Source organism: Salmo trutta, chromosome 30, assembly GCF_901001165.1.
Source record: "Salmo trutta chromosome 30, fSalTru1.1, whole genome shotgun sequence".
In the NCBI taxonomy this organism is placed as follows: Eukaryota; Metazoa; Chordata; class Actinopteri; order Salmoniformes; family Salmonidae; genus Salmo; species Salmo trutta.
In genome coordinates this window covers 15020738-15039332 of record NC_042986.1, presented here as the reverse complement: position 1 = coordinate 15039332, position 18595 = coordinate 15020738, and the positions used below count along the sequence as shown (strand labels likewise).

The 18595-nt window shown below is 45.8% G+C and overlaps 1 protein-coding gene across 7 annotated transcripts in view; it reads right to left on the bottom strand.

Moving 5' to 3' along the window:
• Positions 1-584: 584 nt before the first annotated feature.
• LOC115168076 (IQ motif and SEC7 domain-containing protein 2) overlaps positions 585-18595 on the bottom strand; it is a 51319-nt gene continuing 33308 nt past the window's right edge. For 4 of the 7 annotated variants that reach the window (XM_029722963.1, XM_029722964.1, XM_029722965.1 and 1 more), the window contains 13 exons: positions 11750-12074; positions 11284-11604; positions 10093-11108; positions 9729-9890; positions 9480-9602; positions 9134-9300; positions 8636-8775; positions 8313-8438; positions 8043-8142; positions 7596-7757; positions 7197-7388; positions 5450-5499; positions 585-4454 (listed from right to left, as the gene is read on the bottom strand). In XM_029722963.1, coding sequence (XP_029578823.1) covers positions 3072-4454; positions 5450-5499; positions 7197-7388; positions 7596-7757; positions 8043-8142; positions 8313-8438; positions 8636-8775; positions 9134-9300; positions 9480-9602; positions 9729-9890; positions 10093-11108; positions 11284-11604; positions 11750-12074 — 4267 coding nt within the window. In that variant the 3' untranslated portion in view covers positions 585-3071. Of the gene's footprint in view, positions 4455-5449; positions 5500-7196; positions 7389-7595; positions 7758-8042; positions 8143-8312; positions 8439-8635; positions 8776-9133; positions 9301-9479; positions 9603-9728; positions 9891-10092; positions 11109-11283; positions 11605-11749; positions 12075-12193; positions 13137-18595 lie in introns of those variants that run through there. The other 3 variants (XM_029722968.1, XM_029722966.1, XM_029722969.1) reach the window with 3 other exon arrangements.

Genomic DNA, 18595 nt, shown 5'->3' with positions numbered 1-18595 from the left:
AACTAAATAATGTAAAAATGAAATATTCATGTTTTTATCAAAATTAAACTGAATAAAATCTAGCAAATCAAGTCTGAAAACTAACTGAAACTGAACTGAACTTCAAATCAATTCTAAAAATGAACAGAAATAAAAACTAATAGAAAATCGCAAAACTATAATAACCTTGCTCCATATGCATTGCTAATCGATCACTTAATTCATTAGTGTGCACACACTGACATTGCAGCTGTAGCTAATTTTGAGAGTCGACTCTAACGACTCTGATAGCAGGAGTCAGTCAACCCCCAAAGTTGTCAACCCCCCCTATGGCAGTTAATTCAAAAGTGTGAAGTAAGCTTAATGAAAGTAGTTGATGCGGTTCCTAAAACAGCTGTACCTCTTGATTGGTAGAAGATAATTCTGTTCTGATTTCAGGTTTGAATAGCAGGAAGTAGACCAATATGTCATACCCTCTACATTGTGTTCTAAAGTGCTGGGAAAGTGCTACACAGTAAGCTATAAATAAAGAAAATGTGTTGCTGTCCATCACATTTGCAGACATTTATTCTGTCATGAAGACATCAATAAAAGACGGAAGATTGTTTCACTGCAAGGACACTTTTTAATATATCAGAAGCAATAAATATTCACATCTCAATTCTCTACTCTTCCAGTTAATACTTACTACATACACAAATTAAAGTCTTAAGATCATACTTTTTGTATGTTTAAAATAATATCAATTAGTTCTCTGACATACAAACACTTAATTACTGCAAATTATTCTCTCACCCTCAGTCTAAAATAAAAATAATTCAATATTCAAACCAAAGTCCCCTCCTCGTCTTTCTCTCTCACACACGCACACTCCCACGCACCCACAAACACACATACACGCACGCACGCACGCACGCACACACGCACACACACACACACACACACACACACACACACACACACACACACACACACACACACACACACACACACACACACACACACACACATACACACACACACACCTCAATATAATATGTACATTCAGATTTATACAGTACAATCCATTCAATAAGTGCAGATATATTCATGCAAGAGGGGTCCCAAAGGGACAATACAGAGGGAATTATGCAGGAAAAAGCCAACAAAAAAACTTCAACCTCAACGACCCCTAAAACCTTACATTTTTCCCTGACTACCCATATTCTTGTTCTGGCTTTTAACATTAATCTGTCTCTTCTTTGTCCTCAAGTATTGTCTAGCATGTCTAAGTACAATTCACCATCCTAAAACTAAATGATTCCCTTTTTCCTGAAACACTAATCCCTTGTTCAATCTACCATTGTTCAAACACAGTGCAATAGAAAAACAGAGAGAGGAAGTAAGAAAGGTGGTCAACAGAGATGAGAAGATTAACAAACCTGTTTGATCTAATGACAAGCCCATTCAGTAAGGATGCTGGGGCGTAGGCTATTAGTGTTCTGAGGACTGGCAAGGGGGTATGTGAGGAGGGTGTTTAAAATAATCTTATTTTTGACTTTAAGACACCACGTGTGCAAAACCACAAAACTATATTACAAAGCGTGCTTGTTCAAAGACATAGACCATCCAAACACACGCCATGTGAGAAACTCTCTCAACAAGACCAGATGCTTCTGAGTGAGTCCCATGATAACAGGGAGGATAACAGGGAGGATAACAGGGAGGACATAAACGACAGGGTCACCAATGAAATGAGGATCATTGTCCATGAGCAGGTAAATGGTCAAAGCCCTTAAGGGGATCTTTCAGAGGGGGCTGAGGTGGGAAAGCATATTAATTCATATGCATTTTGACTCCAATTAACCATTTTCTTTTTGACATTGTGCAACTACTAGTTCACACAATCACCAGTCTCCTAAAAATAAACAGACAAAATGGAGGGAGATATAGGGTACACAACTCTCTAAGAACAAAAATTGTCCTAAATATGAACTAATATTTTTAACATTCAATAATAATAACTGATAATAGAAGTTATCAATGGCAACCATCATAGAGAACAAAAATAAATCACACTTTATAACACCCTCATTACATACAAGTATGAGGGAATGAATAAGTGTATATATCCTCTGTATAATCATTTTTTAATCAATCAAACATCTGTAATATCTAATTAATCACTGGATCAAAACAGTTATGTTATTAGACAATATTCATCATACTCAGCAATTATATATGTAACATTTATACAACAGCAAAAAGGCTTAAAAACATTCAAAAATATTATTGGTAGCATCATTAATCCACACACCCTATAGGGAATGCATGTAAATCCTATGAAACCAGCTGACTTCTCTTTACATGTAAAAGACCATAGAGCCTAAGACTGCCATTGAATTGTGAGTCATAAAAGTTGAAGACAAAGCAAATGTCTCTGAGGTCTACTTTAAAAAAAGGATACCTTTCAGTGATGAAGACCTGCCGTGGTAATTGACAAACCTATTATGAAGCTGAATAAATTATTGCAAAATCGTGGGGATTCTTTTTGCAACTATCCTCAATGGCTGTTTACAATGCACAACCCTGCTGGAATGTATTTAGTGGTGAAGTCTTTTTCATATCCAGGTGGGTGGAGATGGTCTTTCTGTTGGTCAGCATTGTCCTTATTTCAACAACACCAGAACCAAATCTTGCGTGTTTTCATCGTCAGATTTGCCCCATTCATAACGTTGCACAATTACATGTTGGTACTTATGTTTAAAACACTCTCAAGCTCCTGTCTTGGCAAAGTCCAGCGTTTCCAATAATACTTCAGACAGTGAAACACTGGGTACAGGCCCTCTACTGTACATTTACAACCAGCATCAGTTCTATGGCTAGAGAAATTGTTGATTGTGTGTGTGTGTGTGTGTTGCTCCTACCTGTGACTCTCCCTTATGAGTTTGTGTGCTGACAGAGTTCACCTGAGAAACTTATTTGCCTATATCCAAACATATTTGTGTGCCTACATTTATGTGGGCATTGCTTTATGTGTGTTTATTCTGCCTGTGGGTCTTGTATGGGTTCAGGTAATTCAGCTCCAACTCTCTTTCCTTTGCTCTCTCGGTCTACATGTGTGGGAAGCGGAGGTGAAAGTAGCAGAGGCGAAATAAGTTGCGTTTCTTCTTGTCACTGGCGCTGTTGTTACTGCTGCTGCTGTCCTGCTCACCTCTACTAGCCCTGGCTCTATCCCTGTCCCTAGCTCCGCCCCCTTCCTCCATCCTGCCCTCTGACCTCTGCCTTCTGTGGCCCCACGTTCTGCTGGTCACACCACCGTGCTGATCCGGTTGATAGGTTTGGATTTGGAGCTGCCCCCTGTGCCAGTCGCCCCAGCTCCCGTCACCTGGGGCCCCTGCTGAGGCTGCCCGGGGTGCTGGGGGGGGTGAGGGCAGAGAGGCATAAGAGGGATAAGGGGGGTAGAAGGGGGGGGTAAAGGGGAGTGGGGGGGGGGGAGGGGGGATAGAAGAGAGAGGAGGGTACTGGGGCTGATACTGGGCGGCGGGCGCAGCGTGATGGGTGTTGACGGACGCGGACGGCTGCTGATGTTGGTGGGGCAGCGTGCCGAAGATGAAGCGAGATTGATGTGGGTGGGGGGCGGGGTGCGGTGCGGCACTGAGGGGGTGCCCGGGGTGGGTGTGGGAGTGTGCGTGGGGGTGCGGGTGGGAGTGAGACAAAGTCAGAGGAGGTTTGCCTGGCATGGCGCCCGCCCTGATAGAGTGTGTGGGCTGTGTGTGGTACAGGGTGAACTGGGGGTTCTGGGAATGTTGGGAGTGAGGAGAAAGGGGGGGAGGACAGCCCACCGCCATGTTGCTGTAGCGACCCTGCATGCCATGCTGGGAAAGCTGGGAGAGATGGGCCAGCTGCTGGAGCTGGGCGTGAGGGGGGCCAATAGGAGGACGACAGGGGAACGGCCCTCTCTGAAGGATATGAGGGGGCACGCCCCCGCCTGGCAAGGAAGGAGGGCCAGCTTGGACGTGGTAGCGATGGTGATGGTAGTAGGGAGGAGGGGGCTGCACAGCGGCCGTGTGGCAGTACTGAGCATGCAGGGCCTGGATCTTGGAAGGGCCCCCCTCCAACTGGCACAGAGATGATGGGGAGTGAGGAGGGGGCCCTCCCGTAGTGGGTGGGGGGACAGGGGCGGGGTAGGGTGGCCCCGGTGGTATAAGGGGACTTGGCGGCTTGGCGCGTTTGCTGCCGAATAGAGAGCCCAGGAAGGAGCCCGTATTGCCCCCCCCAGGGCCACTCCCCACCCCCGCTCTCTCTACACTGCTGGGAACCCCCCCAACTCCTGTCCCAGCAGTGGTGTGTTGTTGCCCCGGCCCACCCCCCACCCCCGTTCCGGGGCTCAGGATGGGGCGATGCGGCCGGTAGTCTTCTGTAGGGTAGCAGCCCGGGACCACACCCGGAACCGGGTAACGCTGGTGCGGCTGGGGGCTGCTAATGATGGAACCCTGAGGAAGACAAAGAGGAAGAGGAAGGAGAGTTGAGAAGGAGTTCTGGAAAGGAAGTAATTCATGCATATGACATCCTATCAGAACGCCTTGGACAAATCACTGGAACACTGCAATGACAAACACCACATCACCTGCAAACCAACAACAAACCAATGAAAATAACGATTTTGACAATGCAAGAATGGAGAAGAACAAGAGTTGAGAACAAGAACATGCACAGGCTGTTGTGAGAGTGTAACCGATGTGAAATGGCTAGTTAGTTAGCGGTGGTGCGCGCTAATAGCGTTTCAATCGGTGACGTCACTCGCTCTGAGACCTGAAGTGGTTGTTCCCCTTGCATTGCAAGGGCCGCGGCTTTTGTGGTGCGATGGGTAACGATGCTTCGTGGGTGTCAGTTGTTGATGTGTGCAAGGGTCCCTGGTTCGAGCCCAGGTTGGGGCGAAGAGAGGGACGGAACCAACACGGTTACATTGATGCTGTTGACCCGGATCATTGGTTGCTGCGGAAAAGGAGGAGGTCAAAAGGGGGGTGAGTGTAACCGATGTGAAATGGCTAGTTAGTTAGCGGTGGTGCGCGCTAATAGCGTTTCAATCGGTGACGTCACTCGCTCTGAGACTTGAAGTAGGGTTTCCCCTTGCGTTGCAAGGGCCGCGGCTTTTGTGGTGCGATGGGTAACGATGCTTCGTGGGTGTCAGTTGTTGATGTGTGCAAGGGTCCCTGGTTCGAGCCCGGGTTGGGGCGAAGAGAGGGACGGAACCTACACTGTTACAAGAGCACAGAGGTATGAAAAGCTCATTCCAGAACATGCACATGTCAGTCACACATGTCAAAGACACAGAGCATGCTGAGGAAGGGGTCAGGGTCAAGGACAAGGACAAGGGGAAAGACTACGCGTTTATGGCTCTATTAAAGGGATATACTGGGATGGCTATGTTTGAGGTATACGTATTAAAGGGGCAGGTACACCATTCAGTTTGTCCATTCAGACTTACTTCCATGGTACTGTCGAGGGAGCCAACACTGTTTCTGCGACCACGTTTACCTGCACCCAGCCAGGAAGAGGCAGGTTACAAAAGAGAGGAAATAGAGTAACAGAATGTTGCAGAGTGAGATTGCAGAGAGGTGAAAGATATTGCTTGCAGAAGCTAGTGTTCTTTCATTTGCCAGAGATAATAGAACAAGATGAGACCAGAAGAAGCAAAGGAAGAATCTCAAACAGCCCCATGGACCAGGTACCCTCTACTCTCAGTGTCCAGACATTAGTGTCTGAAGGATTTCTATGAATCATTATAAAGAACACAGTCAGTCAGTAAAAAGAGCATATCGAATATCTCTATTAAACAGCAGGATTACTGAGAGTATTTTATTAGCATAAGACACAATTTCCAGGAAGTGGTTCGTATGTACATATATATATATATATATATATATATATATATACATATATATACACATACACTACCGTTCAAAAGTTTGGGGTCACTTAGAAATGTCCTTGTTCTTGAAAGAAAATATCATTTTTTGTCCATTAAAAATAACATCAAATTGATCAGAAATACAGTGTAGACATTGTTAATGTTGCAAATGACTATTGTAGCTGGAAACGGCAGACTTTACATAGGCGTACAGAGGCCCATTATCAGCATCCATCACTCCTGTGTTCCAATGGCATGTTGTGTTAGCTAATCCAAGTTTATCATTTTAAAAGGCTAATTGATCATTAGAAAACCCTTTTGCAATTATGTTAACACAGCTGAAAACTGTTGTTTTGATTAAAGAATCAATAAAACTGGCCTTCTTTAGACTAGTTGAGTATCTGGAGCATCAGCACTTGTGGGTTCGATTACAGGCTCAAAATGGCCAGAAACGAAGACCTTCCTTTCTTTTTCTTTACAGAGTTGCAAAGAAAAAGCCATATCTCAGACTGGCCAATAAAAATAAAAGATTAAGATGGGTAAAAGAACACAGACACTGGACAGAGGAACTCTGCCTAGAAGGCCAGCATCCCGGAGTCGCCTCTTCATTGGTGACGTTGAGGCTGGTGTTTTGCGGGTACTATTTAATGAAGCTGCCAGTTGAAGACTTGTGAGGCGTCTGTTTCTCAAACTAGACACTCTGATATACTTGTCCTCTTGCTCAGTTGTGCACCGGGGCCTCCCACTCCTTTTTCTATTCTGGTTAGAGACAGTTTTCGCTGTTCTGTGAAGGGAGTAGTACAAAGCGTTGTACGAGATCTTCAGTTTCTTGGCAATTTCTCACATGGAATAGCCTTCATTTCTCAGAACAAGAATAGTCTGATGAGTTTCAGAAGAAAGATCTTTGTTTCTGGCCATTTTGAGCCTGTAATCGAACCAACAAATGCTGATGCTCCAGATACTCAACTAGTCTAAAGAAGGCCAGTTCTTTTGCTTCCTTAATCAGCACAACAGTTTTCAGCTGTGTTAACATAATTGCAAAAGGGTTTTCTAATGATCAATTAGCCTTTTAAAATGATAAACTTGGATTAGCTAACACAACATGCCATTGGAACACAGGAGTGATGGTTGCTGATAATGGTCCTCTATACGCCTATGTAGATATTCCATAAAAAAACAACATTAACAATGTCTACACTGTATTTCTGATAAATTTTATGTTATTTTAATGGACAAAAAATGTGCTTTTCTTTCAAAAACAAGGACGTTTCTATGTGACCCCCAACATTTTGAACGGTAGTGTATGTGTGTGTGTGTATTTTACCTCCATCTGATAGGTCTCGGAGAGATGAGCTGAGCGCAGAGCGTTTGAGTCCCTCTCCCGCAGAGTAGTTGTCATCTAGACTGGGCCTTCCCAGGGTGCCGTTCGCCACCTCACCCTTCACAACCACTCCACCTCCGACCAAGCCGGTCAGCAGGCCAGTCCGCATCACGCCTTTCTGCTTCTCCAACTCGGCTACGGAGAGAAAGAGAGATTGAGAGGAAGACCGAGAGAAGAAGATTGACAATAGAAATAGTTAATACACATCACTACCTTTCTTCCTGTTTTTCACTTACAGGTGGATAGGGTAAGATGCAGGAAAGCAATAGTTACTCTATTACACTGTCGAGCCACACACAGCTGTAGTTCCCCATAATGACCAACAGGGGGAGGTGTACTCACACTCCACTCTGTACTTCTCCATCTCCTGCACCTCAGCGATACTCTCTTTAAGATCACTGACAAAGCGGGTGCGGTCCTGCTGGCTGGGAGCCATAAACACGATAAGGACCTTCCTCTCTCCACCCAACACTGCTGAGGTCAGACGGATACCGTGGGGGTAGTCTGGGTGACCGAGACAGACAGAGAAAGAGAATAATGTAAAAACATAACATTTACCATCTGGCTGTTAACTTTATGACCGATGTTGACAGACAGAGACACACACACAGAGTGAAACGAGAGAACTCATTCAAAGATACGAGAGGAGCATATTCATCAACTTAATAGAGGGAGAGAAAGAGTACAGAGCGTACAGAGAAGAAAACTACTGATAAGTAAATGTGCAGATGTCTGGAGGGGTTTAGTGTTGAATATGAGGAAGAGGCAGAGGAGGAAACAGGCTCTCACATGAGTTCTGGAACATGTGGACTTGCATCTCCACCAGAGGGAAGGACTGTCTGAAACTGTACGTCACAGAAGTCTTCTTCTTCTGGAAAATCTTAGTCACCTGAGAAGGCACATGGAGAACATGTGGTTGTAAAGGGAGGGGAAAAGAGAACATTATATATATTTCTACATTGTTTCGGATAGCCTGATGGTCTCCAACTCTCCATATGCATTAGCAGGAGGCTCTCATAGGAGTTCCCATTGTTAGGAGGATGTGTTAGGAAGCCTCACCACCAGCAGGTCGTTGAACAGGAAGACTTCCCGTTGGTGAACTCCTGTCCTCTGGGGTCGGTTGGGGTCAGGCACCTCATAGAGCTGACAGCAGCATACCAGCCTGCGGTGGGGCAGAGACATCACCTACACAAAACACAAAGAAAGAAAATAGTTTAGAATTACATCTCCCTAAGGCTGAGCAGTAACACAAAGAACAAACTGGTGTTACAGCTTGTCAATGCAGTAACACATAGCAACAACACATAGTACCACAGATGTTGACAGGCTAAACAGGGAAATGACACGGGGCTACAGTTACATTTCAAGCCCAGACAACTCACAGGCTTTTTGCCTACTATGACTCTCTCTACCGCCTGCACTTGGGACACGTGGTCGTCGTTGGTCCTTAGCTCCCACTTCTGGATGCGCTGGTAGATCCCAACCAACAGATCCCTGGGAATGTCCTGGCCGTTGTCCACTCCTGGTAGACACACAGGCAAAGAGAGAGGCTTTTAATGCGTTAAACGCGCCTACATCAGTCTACTTCCTGCTGTGTTTAAATATTTTGCTAATTCGATTGAAAACTCTTTGATGGGAAGTGTCTTGCATTATGAGTGTCTGGGAGGTAGCAGGCTCACTTTTAAGTTCAAAACTCATACAACCCAAAAGGATGAAACAAACGCAGTGGAAATAGTCATCACTGATCACAGTATACTGCCATGTTATAGTCTGGGGGCCAGCCTGAGAATCTTGTTTCTCACATGAGGACCTTAAGTTCAATGTTACTCGGAGTGTTTTGTTTGTGCGCATGTGTATGGATCTGCTTGTTCCAACTGCACCTCTGAGGTTCTTGATGAAGTCCTCTATCTTCATCTTCCTCTCTGCCTTGACGTTGGGGCTGTACATATCCGTGTTGAGGAGGATGATGGCGAAGGCCAGGATGAAGATGGTGTCTGGGTTCTGGAACTGGCGGACCAGCGTCGGGTTACACACACAGTACCGCTGACTGGGGGAGAAAGGAGAATATGTTTCAAGTACTTTCAAGAGTAGTAGTAGTGTAGATTTCAGAGGGATTTCCAAAAACAACACACATTCTCACTGTACATTCAATCTATTTCCACAGAGAGTCTAACAACACAATAGACACATGAGTTTGACTATTGAACACATACAATATACACACACCTGAAAGCTTCTATGAGCCTCTCTACTTTCTGGGCTTCTCCTTGAACTCTGATCTGGGCCTGGAACTTCCTCAGAGCATCGTCCAGGTCCATACCTGAGAAGTCCATCTCGTCCACCACACAGCTATAACACACACAGGAGACACAGTCACTACTGTAACAGTAGCCTCTCCAATTACTTCTAGTAATCCCCTGTTTACTGTATACTCCCATTCGGAATCCTCCCCCTCTCCGTCCCTCATTCCCTTACTCCAGTACGTCCTTGTTGAACTGTTTCTGCCGGTTGCCGAGGAATTCTCCGATCATCTGTCTGCTAAGGCCCTTCCTCTCCAGGATGAAGCGAGCGATCCCGACCGGAGTGTCGGACACAAAGCCTCTCTCGATCAGGTACTGGATCCCTTTCTCTGGCTTTCTGAGAACCACAGAGACCAATCAGACAATGACAAATCACAAGAGAACGACTCCCACTTCCCTCTCGTTGACACTATGTCCTGACACTACTTTTCCTGTTTCGAAGGTTTTACATTCAATGATTGTGATATGTGGTTGATTGTGACATGTGGTTGTTTTACGTAGTTTAAATGTAAAATATAAATGGATTGCAAAAGTCTTACTTATTGAATAGGTTGAGTCCGATGCGGTACTGGCGTCTTTGTACCACGTCGTTGTTGAATGGCGGTGAGTCCCAGCTGTGTCTACTCTCTCTCTGGTAGGTCTGCTTGCCCAGGGGGGGTAGGGGCTCCCTCAGGCTGTCCTGAGACGAGGAGCCGGAGCTGCAGTTCACCGTCTCGTTGGAGTTGGTGGTGGAGTTGAGAGAGTCGTTGTCCCCATCAGACAGACAGGGCTGCTCTAGGCCACCAGGGGGCAGCGCAGCAGAGGAGGAGGAGGACAGGGGGGTGGTTGGGGGCTGCTGGGGGGAGGAGGAGGACGAGGGGGTGTCTGGGTACTGGTGGTGGTGAGGGTGGTGGTGATGGTGGTGTGCCACGTGGTGGGGGATTTGAGTGGGCAGGGGGGGGCCCCGGCCGGGGGCGCGGGTCTGGCCCTGCGCTGCGGCTGTGGAGACAGAGCGGGGAGTGTTAGGGGAGTGTTTGAGTGTCCCCTGAGGAGAGCCCGCTCCTCCCACTGGCTCCTGCTCGTAGATCTGTCTGCTGAGGGAGCCACGGTCCGAGCGGTCGCTCATGTCCACGGAGCTGTCGCTGGGGGGCTCGATGGTGAGCAGGGGCAGGTGGGCGCCCCTCAGACGGTAGTCTCGACACTCCGTGCAGGGAGTGCTGCGACGGCTGTTACTGCTACCCCCTCCCTCAGTGTCCCTGCTGTCCTCACGGGCCCCCACGCCTCCCCCAGGGCCCCAGTACTCAGTGTCTGTGCTGCTGGGGGCCCGGTCCAGTGAGAGGGGCGAGGAGGGCATGCAGTCGTCCATGTATAGAGTGACATCACTGTAGGAGGTGGCTGTGCTGTCTCCATGCATGCTGAGGCCCCCTCCCCCTCCTCGGGGTCTCTCACACAGGCCTCTCTGAGAGGAGGGGTTACTGCTGCTGCTCCACACACACTCTCCAAAGTCCTCCTGGGAGTCATCCCGCCCGCTACGGCAGGTCAGGGCGGTGTCCATGGACTCAGCCAGGGACTTCACCTGAACGGCACATGGAGGGAGAGGATAGAACATCTTGGTATAGTAAGGGACAGATATTCAACCTGCAGTATGACAAAACAGAGACTCAAACAGGAATAGAATCTCTAACTGAGAATTAATTTAACTAGTCACTTGATTCCACATATCACTGCTATAGCGAATGCACCAGACCAACCTGTTTGGTGAAGGAGTCCTCCAGGTGTGTGTAGTCTCTTGTCCTTTCTGCGTCAGGTGAATGAGGAGGGCCGATGCCCACGCTGTGTGTGAAGTTGGTCTGCGTTCCGGCCCCCTGCTGCTGCGGCTGGCGGTCGTCAAACGAGTACTGCAGCCGCATGTTGGACAGGATGATGCGTCGCGTCATGCGGCTCTCGGACGCCGAACTGCGGAGGCGCTCAAAGTTCTTGTTCATGCGGTACTGGCGGAAGGCTGTCTGGATGGTCCGGGCTGCTCTGCGGCTCACAAAGGAGCCACCATACTTCCTCTCCAACATCTCCACCTGACAGATGAGTTATAGACAGGGCTACCACAACAGTAAAGTAACGCATGTTATCACGCTTGCTGTTTCTCTCTCTCTCTCTACACACAACACAAAACGACACAGAGTTCAAAACATACAGTACAGACACATTCTGTATACACACCCCCATACCCCAGGGTACCTTCTTGTCCTGCAGGTCTGTGGAGAGCTCATAGCTGTCAGAGAGACTGGGCTTGCACCTCTTGTTCTCCTCCTCCTCCTGCTTGCGGAGGGCCAGGCTGGCAGGCTGATGGCGTGTTCGCAGTGCCCAGGCAAGGCTAGCCGAGCTGGGAGGGGCCACACACGGAGGCCCCCGAGGGCCTGGAGGACCAGGACCACTGCTGCTGTCACTGTAGCGCTCTGTGCCACGCAGGTACGCTGTGGTCTGGCTGTAGGGGCCGTCTGAGTGGGCCCCGGGAGGCTCCGCACACTGGGTCTCTGTTTCCACACTGTGGGGACAGAAGGATGAATGAGAGGGGAAAGGGCTTGATGAAAAGGGGACATACTTAACTTAGTAATCTCCAGCCCCAAATACAGATGTATTGTCACTCATAGGTGAGTCACTCACATGTAGAAATTAGACCGGCGTGGCAGGAAACTTCTCCTGCTGGATCTCATGAGGGAGGAGGACCAGACTTACTCACATTCACGCTGGCACTTTGTACTTAGCTTCTCACCACAACAAAGATCAGAATTTACTCAGCCACTGTATATATGTTTTTTATCATGTGCAGCAACCCTTCCAGTCACACAAATGGTAATAGAACGTGATCGGAGCAGAATTTCCCATTCCTCCAAAATGTTCCTTGCACTGGAGCTGACAGAATCACGTGTCGTTTCCTGCCTTGTGAAACAAAGTCTCTGCCCTCTCACTCCCTCTATGACCCTTCTCTCTCTTTCTGTACCCTCTCTATCCCTCTTTGTTTGTCCAGGCCGGAAAACTCCCTGTGTAGTTAATGTACTACTGAGTTTAGTACCGTTGTTCAGACTTCTCTCTCTCTCTCTGTCTCACACTCTCTCTGTCATACATTAAAATAACAGTTTTTTTTTACATTAGGGCAGTCATTAGCCACAAACACATTTCACTGCCAGTGCCACATACCACTCATTCCACACCTGTCGGGAAAGACCAGGTGTTTACAATAACAGCCAATCGCATGCACGCACAGGACTGCACTTTTGACAAATAGATTATGAAACAGACACATACACACGAACGCTAACTTTTCCCACTAGGCCTGTACAGTACTACAACACACACTTGTCTGACCTACTGTATGTAGCCTACAGAGCTGCATCTCTCCACACAGACATGTACAGACAGGGTAAGCAGGCAGCCTCCTATCCAGCCCAACAGTCCCCTCAGGCCCTGATCTTCCAGGTAATCCAACAGCTACTCCACTGTCCTGCTCTCTATCTCATGTAGCAACAGTCACCCAGAGAACCAGTCAGCCAGTCCGTCAGTGAGTAACCACCTCACCTCACCACAGTCACAAGTCACATGCCCCTGCCTTGACTTCCTCCCTCCCTCCCTTCCCTTGCCACACCCACTCTGCCCAGGCGCTGCCCTCTGGTTCTTTCTCACTTCCTGAAGGAAACGTAATGACAGTGCCGAGGCCCAAGGAAACAGAAACTGGGGCAGCATGGAAATTTATGTGGGCAAAGCTTTATTCAGACTATAAAGCAGGCCAACATCATTGTAAAATGCCCGCGTGTTTACAACATGCTTTGTAGGAATAGGGTACAACAATTTGGAAAGTTATGTTCTTTCTCTCTCTATTTGGTCCTCCCTTCTTCCTGTTTCCTTCTCTTCCCCTGAGAAGCAGTGGTTTCCTGTGGTCGGTGTGAAGCTGACAGAAAATATATGACGGGGAGGAAGGAACACTGGAGGACTATAGAATTACACAGCCACAGTAGACACATTAGTTAAGGTTGAGAATGCTGTGTTATTTGTGTAATAGAGTGTTGATGTTACAACCATCAACCATCATGTGCACACATGTCATAGTGGTTTTCAACAGCATTTCCTGTACCGAGAAATACACTGTTTTCTCTGATAAAAAAGGGTGAAACAAGGCCACAATACTGTGAAAGGCTGTTTGAACACAGGGAACCATAGCATGTCATGTAATAACAACAGTAGTCACAATGACTGGAGCCAGCTGTACAGAGACACAACTCTGACCACTCCACCACCTCTAAAAATGTTAGTGGCCAATATATCTGTTACATTTGTATCAGTGGAGGCTGCTGAGGGAAGGGCGGCTCATAATAATGGCTGGAATGGAGTAAATGGAATGGCCTCAAACACATGGAAACCATGTATTTGATGTATTTGATACCATTCCACTAATTATAGCCATTACCACGAGCCGTCTTCCCCAATTAAGGCGCACCAAACCTTCTGTGACTTGTACTATACTTCACGTTGCATATGGCCAAGTAATATAAAGATAACTTCCTCCTACTCTATGTTTAATCAGACTTTAAAAATGTATCGCAATATCTTCTTGATAAGCTCTGTAGATCTCTAGCTTCAGTGAAAACCACTTTCTAATCATATTTAACCGGTCAAAAGTTTTAGAACATCAAGGGTTTTTCTTTATTTTTACTATTTTAGAATAATAGTGAAGACATCAAGTGAAGATATCAAAACTATGAAATAACACATATGGAATCATGTAGTAACCAAAAAAGTGTTAAACAAATCAAAATATATTTTACATTTTAGATTCTTCAAATAGCCACCCCTTGCTTCAATGACAGCATTGCACACTCTTGGCATTCTCTCAACCAGCTTCACCTGGAATGCTTTTCCAACAGTCTTGAAGGAGTTCCCACACTTGTTGGCTGCTTTTCCTTCACTCTGCGGTCCGACTCATCCCAAACCATCTCAATTTGATTGAGGTCGGGGGATTGTGGAGGACAGGTCATCTGATGCAGCCCTCCTTCACTCTCCTTCTTGGTAAAATGGCCCTTACACAGCCTGGAGGTTTGTTGGGTCATTGGTCATATCATATACAATATCATATTTTTGTCACATCATTTATGATATCATATTTTTGTCACATCATATATGATATCATATTTTTGTCATTTTTGTTAATTACATTGTTTCTTATTCAGGATTATCACATGATGAAAATCATGAAATCACAACCAATAACACTTTCACGTGTGTGTGTGTATATGTGTGTATGCGCACTTTTGGAGAGAGCAAAAGGGAGACAAAAAGGAGGAAGGAAATATGTAGTTTATAGGTTACTGAAGAGTGCATTCCTCTTGCGCCAGTCCATGGCAGGGGTTTTCTTGGCTCACATCATATATAATATCATATTTTTGTCACATCATATATAATATCATATTTTTGTCACATCATATATGATATCATATTTTTGTCACATCATATATAATATTTTTGTCACATCATATATGATATCATATTTTTGTCACATCATATATGATATCATATTTTTGTCACATCATATATGATATCATATTTTTGTCACATCATATATGATATCATATTTTTGTCACATCATATATGATATCATATTTTTGTCACATCATATATGATATATTTTCTTGATGTAACATCATCTCTTACTCCATTTCTTTCTCTGCCCCCGCAGCCTCACAAATGCAGAAACTAAGAAGGAAGAGGGGGTTGCTTAGTGACGGTTGCTGTGAGACCTATGTGGGCGGAGAGGCAGTTGAGGGATGAGAAGCACTGTTGCCATGACGATGGATTATTAACACCGTTTAGGTCGGTGTAGATGCATTGTGGGCCGCAAGTGACGGACAGTCATCATGAGCATAATGCTACAAGTGTGTGTTACAACAAATCTACTCAGTGTGTTTACACACAGCACATAAATATATAGCACTGAGCAGGCTACTGTAGTTAGTCACACAAACAGATAGTAAACTCACAGACCCAGTCTCTATTGCAGGTCTGTCTTCCATTTGACGTATAAATAGTATACAATTTACCACTGTGCACCACGAGAGTGCTCCTTTTATGGAGTGGAAAACATGGACAGTTGCTGACAAAGCCACACAGTTATACACCAAAAGATAGGGACACCACGCTGGCTGCCACATCACACAGAAGGACTCAGATGGCCTTTTTACGTCTGGCTCCCCCCCATATCCAAACCTAGGTTGCATCATATCACGCATGAAAACACAACATACTGAACTATGCTTTCTAGGCTACTGATGATAACTCTCTGAACATCCTTGCTCTCATTTAACTCCTCCCTTCCCAAAGGCCTTCTCTGCTCTCCTCATCTCAATTTGATACCCCTGCTGTTGCCACTCCTCCTGTGAGTGTTAGTGTGTTAGGGCGGCAGGTAGCCTTGCAGTTAGAGCTTTGGGCCAATAACTGAAAGGTCGCTGATTCTAATACCTGAGCCGACAAGGTGAACAATCTGTCTGTGCCCTTGACCAAGGCACTTTACCCTAATTTGCTCCAGGGGTGCCGTACTACGATGGCTGACACTGTAAAACAACACATTTCACTGCACCTATCCAATGTACTCATTCAAGGGGTTTTCTTTATTTGACTATTTTCTACATTGTAAAATAATAGTGAAGACATCAAAACTATGAAATAACACATATGGAATCATGTAGTAACCAAAAAAGTGTTAAACAAATCAAAATATATTTTATATTTGAGATTCTTCAAAGTAGCCACCCTTTGCCTTGATGACAGCTTTGCACACTCTTCGCATTCTCTCAACCAGCTTCATGAGGTAGTCACCTGGAATGCATTTCAATTAACAGGTATGCCTTGTTGAATTTGTGGAATTTCTTTCCTTCTTAATGCGTTTCAGCCAGTCAGTTATGTTGTGACAAGGTAGGGGTGATATACAGTAGATAGCCCTATTTGGTAAAAGACCAAGTCCATATTATGGCAGGAACAGCTCAAATAAGCAAAGAGAAATGACAGTCCATCATTAATTTAAGACATGAAAGTTAGTCAATCTGGAAAATTTCAAGAACTCTTCAGTGCAGTCGCAAAAACCATCAAGTGCTATGATGAAACTGGCTCTCATGAAGACCGCCAAAGGAAAGGAAGACCCAGAGTTACCTCTGCTGCAGAGGATATCTTCATTATAGTTACCAGCCTCAGAAATTGCAGAGTTCAAGTAACAGACACATCTCAACATCAACTGTTCAGAGGAGACTACGTAACATCAACTGTTCAGAGGAGACTGCATGAATCAGGCCTTCATGGTCAAATTGCTGCAAAAAAAAAATACTAAAGGACACCATAAAGAAGAAGAGACTTGCTTGGGCCAAGAAACATGAGCAATGGACATTAGACAGGTGGAAATCTGTCTTTTGGTCTGATGATTTCCAAATTGGAGATTTTTGGTTCCAACTGCAGTGTCTTTGTGAGATGCAGAGTAGGTGAACAGATGATCTCGGCATGTGTGGTACCCACCGTGAAGCATGGAGTAGGAGGTGTGATGGTGTGGGGGTGCTTTGCTGGTGACACTGTCAGTGATTTATTTAGAATTCAAGGCACACTTAACCAGCATGGCTACCACTGTAATGAGTGTGCTGGGAGTCGGGAAGCAAGTTCAGGGAGTGCATCATTTAATAAACAAATGAACAAAACAAGAAACACGAACAACGCACAGACAGGAAACAGAAACAATGGAAACAAAGGAACCAAAGGGAGTGACATATATAGGGCAGGTAATCAAGGAGGTGATGGAGTCCAGGTGAGTCTGATGACGCGCAGGTGCACGTAACGATGGTAACAGGTGTGCACCATAACGAGCAGCCTGGTGACCTAGAGGCCGGAGAGGGAGCACACGTGACAACCACAGCATTCTGCAGCGATACGCCATCCCATCTGGTTTGCGCTTAGTGGGACTATCATTTGTTTTTCAACAGGACAATGATCCAACACACCTCTAGGCTGTGTAAGGGCTATTTGACCAAGAAGGAGAGTAATGGAGTGCTGCATCAGATGACCTGGCCTCCACAATCACCCAACCTCAACCCAATTGAGATGGTTTGGGATGAGTTGGACTGCAGAGTGAAGGAAAAGCAGCCAACAAGTGCTCAGCAAATGTGGGAACTCCTTCAAGACTGTTGGAAAAGCATTCCAGGTGAAGCTGGTTGAGAGAATGCCAAGAGTGTGCAAAGCTGTCATCAAGGCAAAGGGTTGCTACTTTGAAGAATCTAAAATATATATATATATATATATATGTAGAAAATAGTCAAAATAAAGAAAAACCCTTGAATGAGTAGGTGTGTTCAAACGTTTGACTGGTACGTGACAATAAAACATATACATTTTTTGTCAAAGGACCCAAATATGCTCCACCTTCTATTGCGCCAACAACTGGGCGCTGTAATATTTTGACTCTTTAGACTGAATTAAACATGTTAATGTTTTTCCTGCATTTGTGACTGTGTTCATGTGTTCACATAATACGCTTACACAAAGTTTATATTGGAGTAAAAAGTTTGTTGTATAAATCATGAGGGTGGCCATATCACAGATCACATCAGAGCCTCATGTTTTATGGATCAGCCTCCTGTAGGCCTGTCACAGTGCTGCTACTGACTGAGGCCCTCTGTGGGGCTGCAGGTACACTCAGAGGGCACCAACATAACTCTCTTCACTTCGGATGAAATTCAGATTAGAAACCGATGGGGAACTTTTGACAATATGTGACGAGAAGAAGAAAGCAGAAGCAGAGAGGAGAAGAGGAGAGAAGTGAGTGGGGAAGAGATGTATTATCTGCAGTGTGAAACAGTGTCACTTCCTCGCTAGCTGCCCTCTGCCTCCTGTTCCTCCTGTTCCTCCATATTCATTATTGATGGACTGCCTGTCAGCGTGTGTTGAAGAGGCAGGGCAGCAGCATGTCTCCATGGGTCCACAACAGGTGAGAGTGGCTAGGATTTTAAAAACACATGTGCTCCCTGCCATTGATGAGAAGTC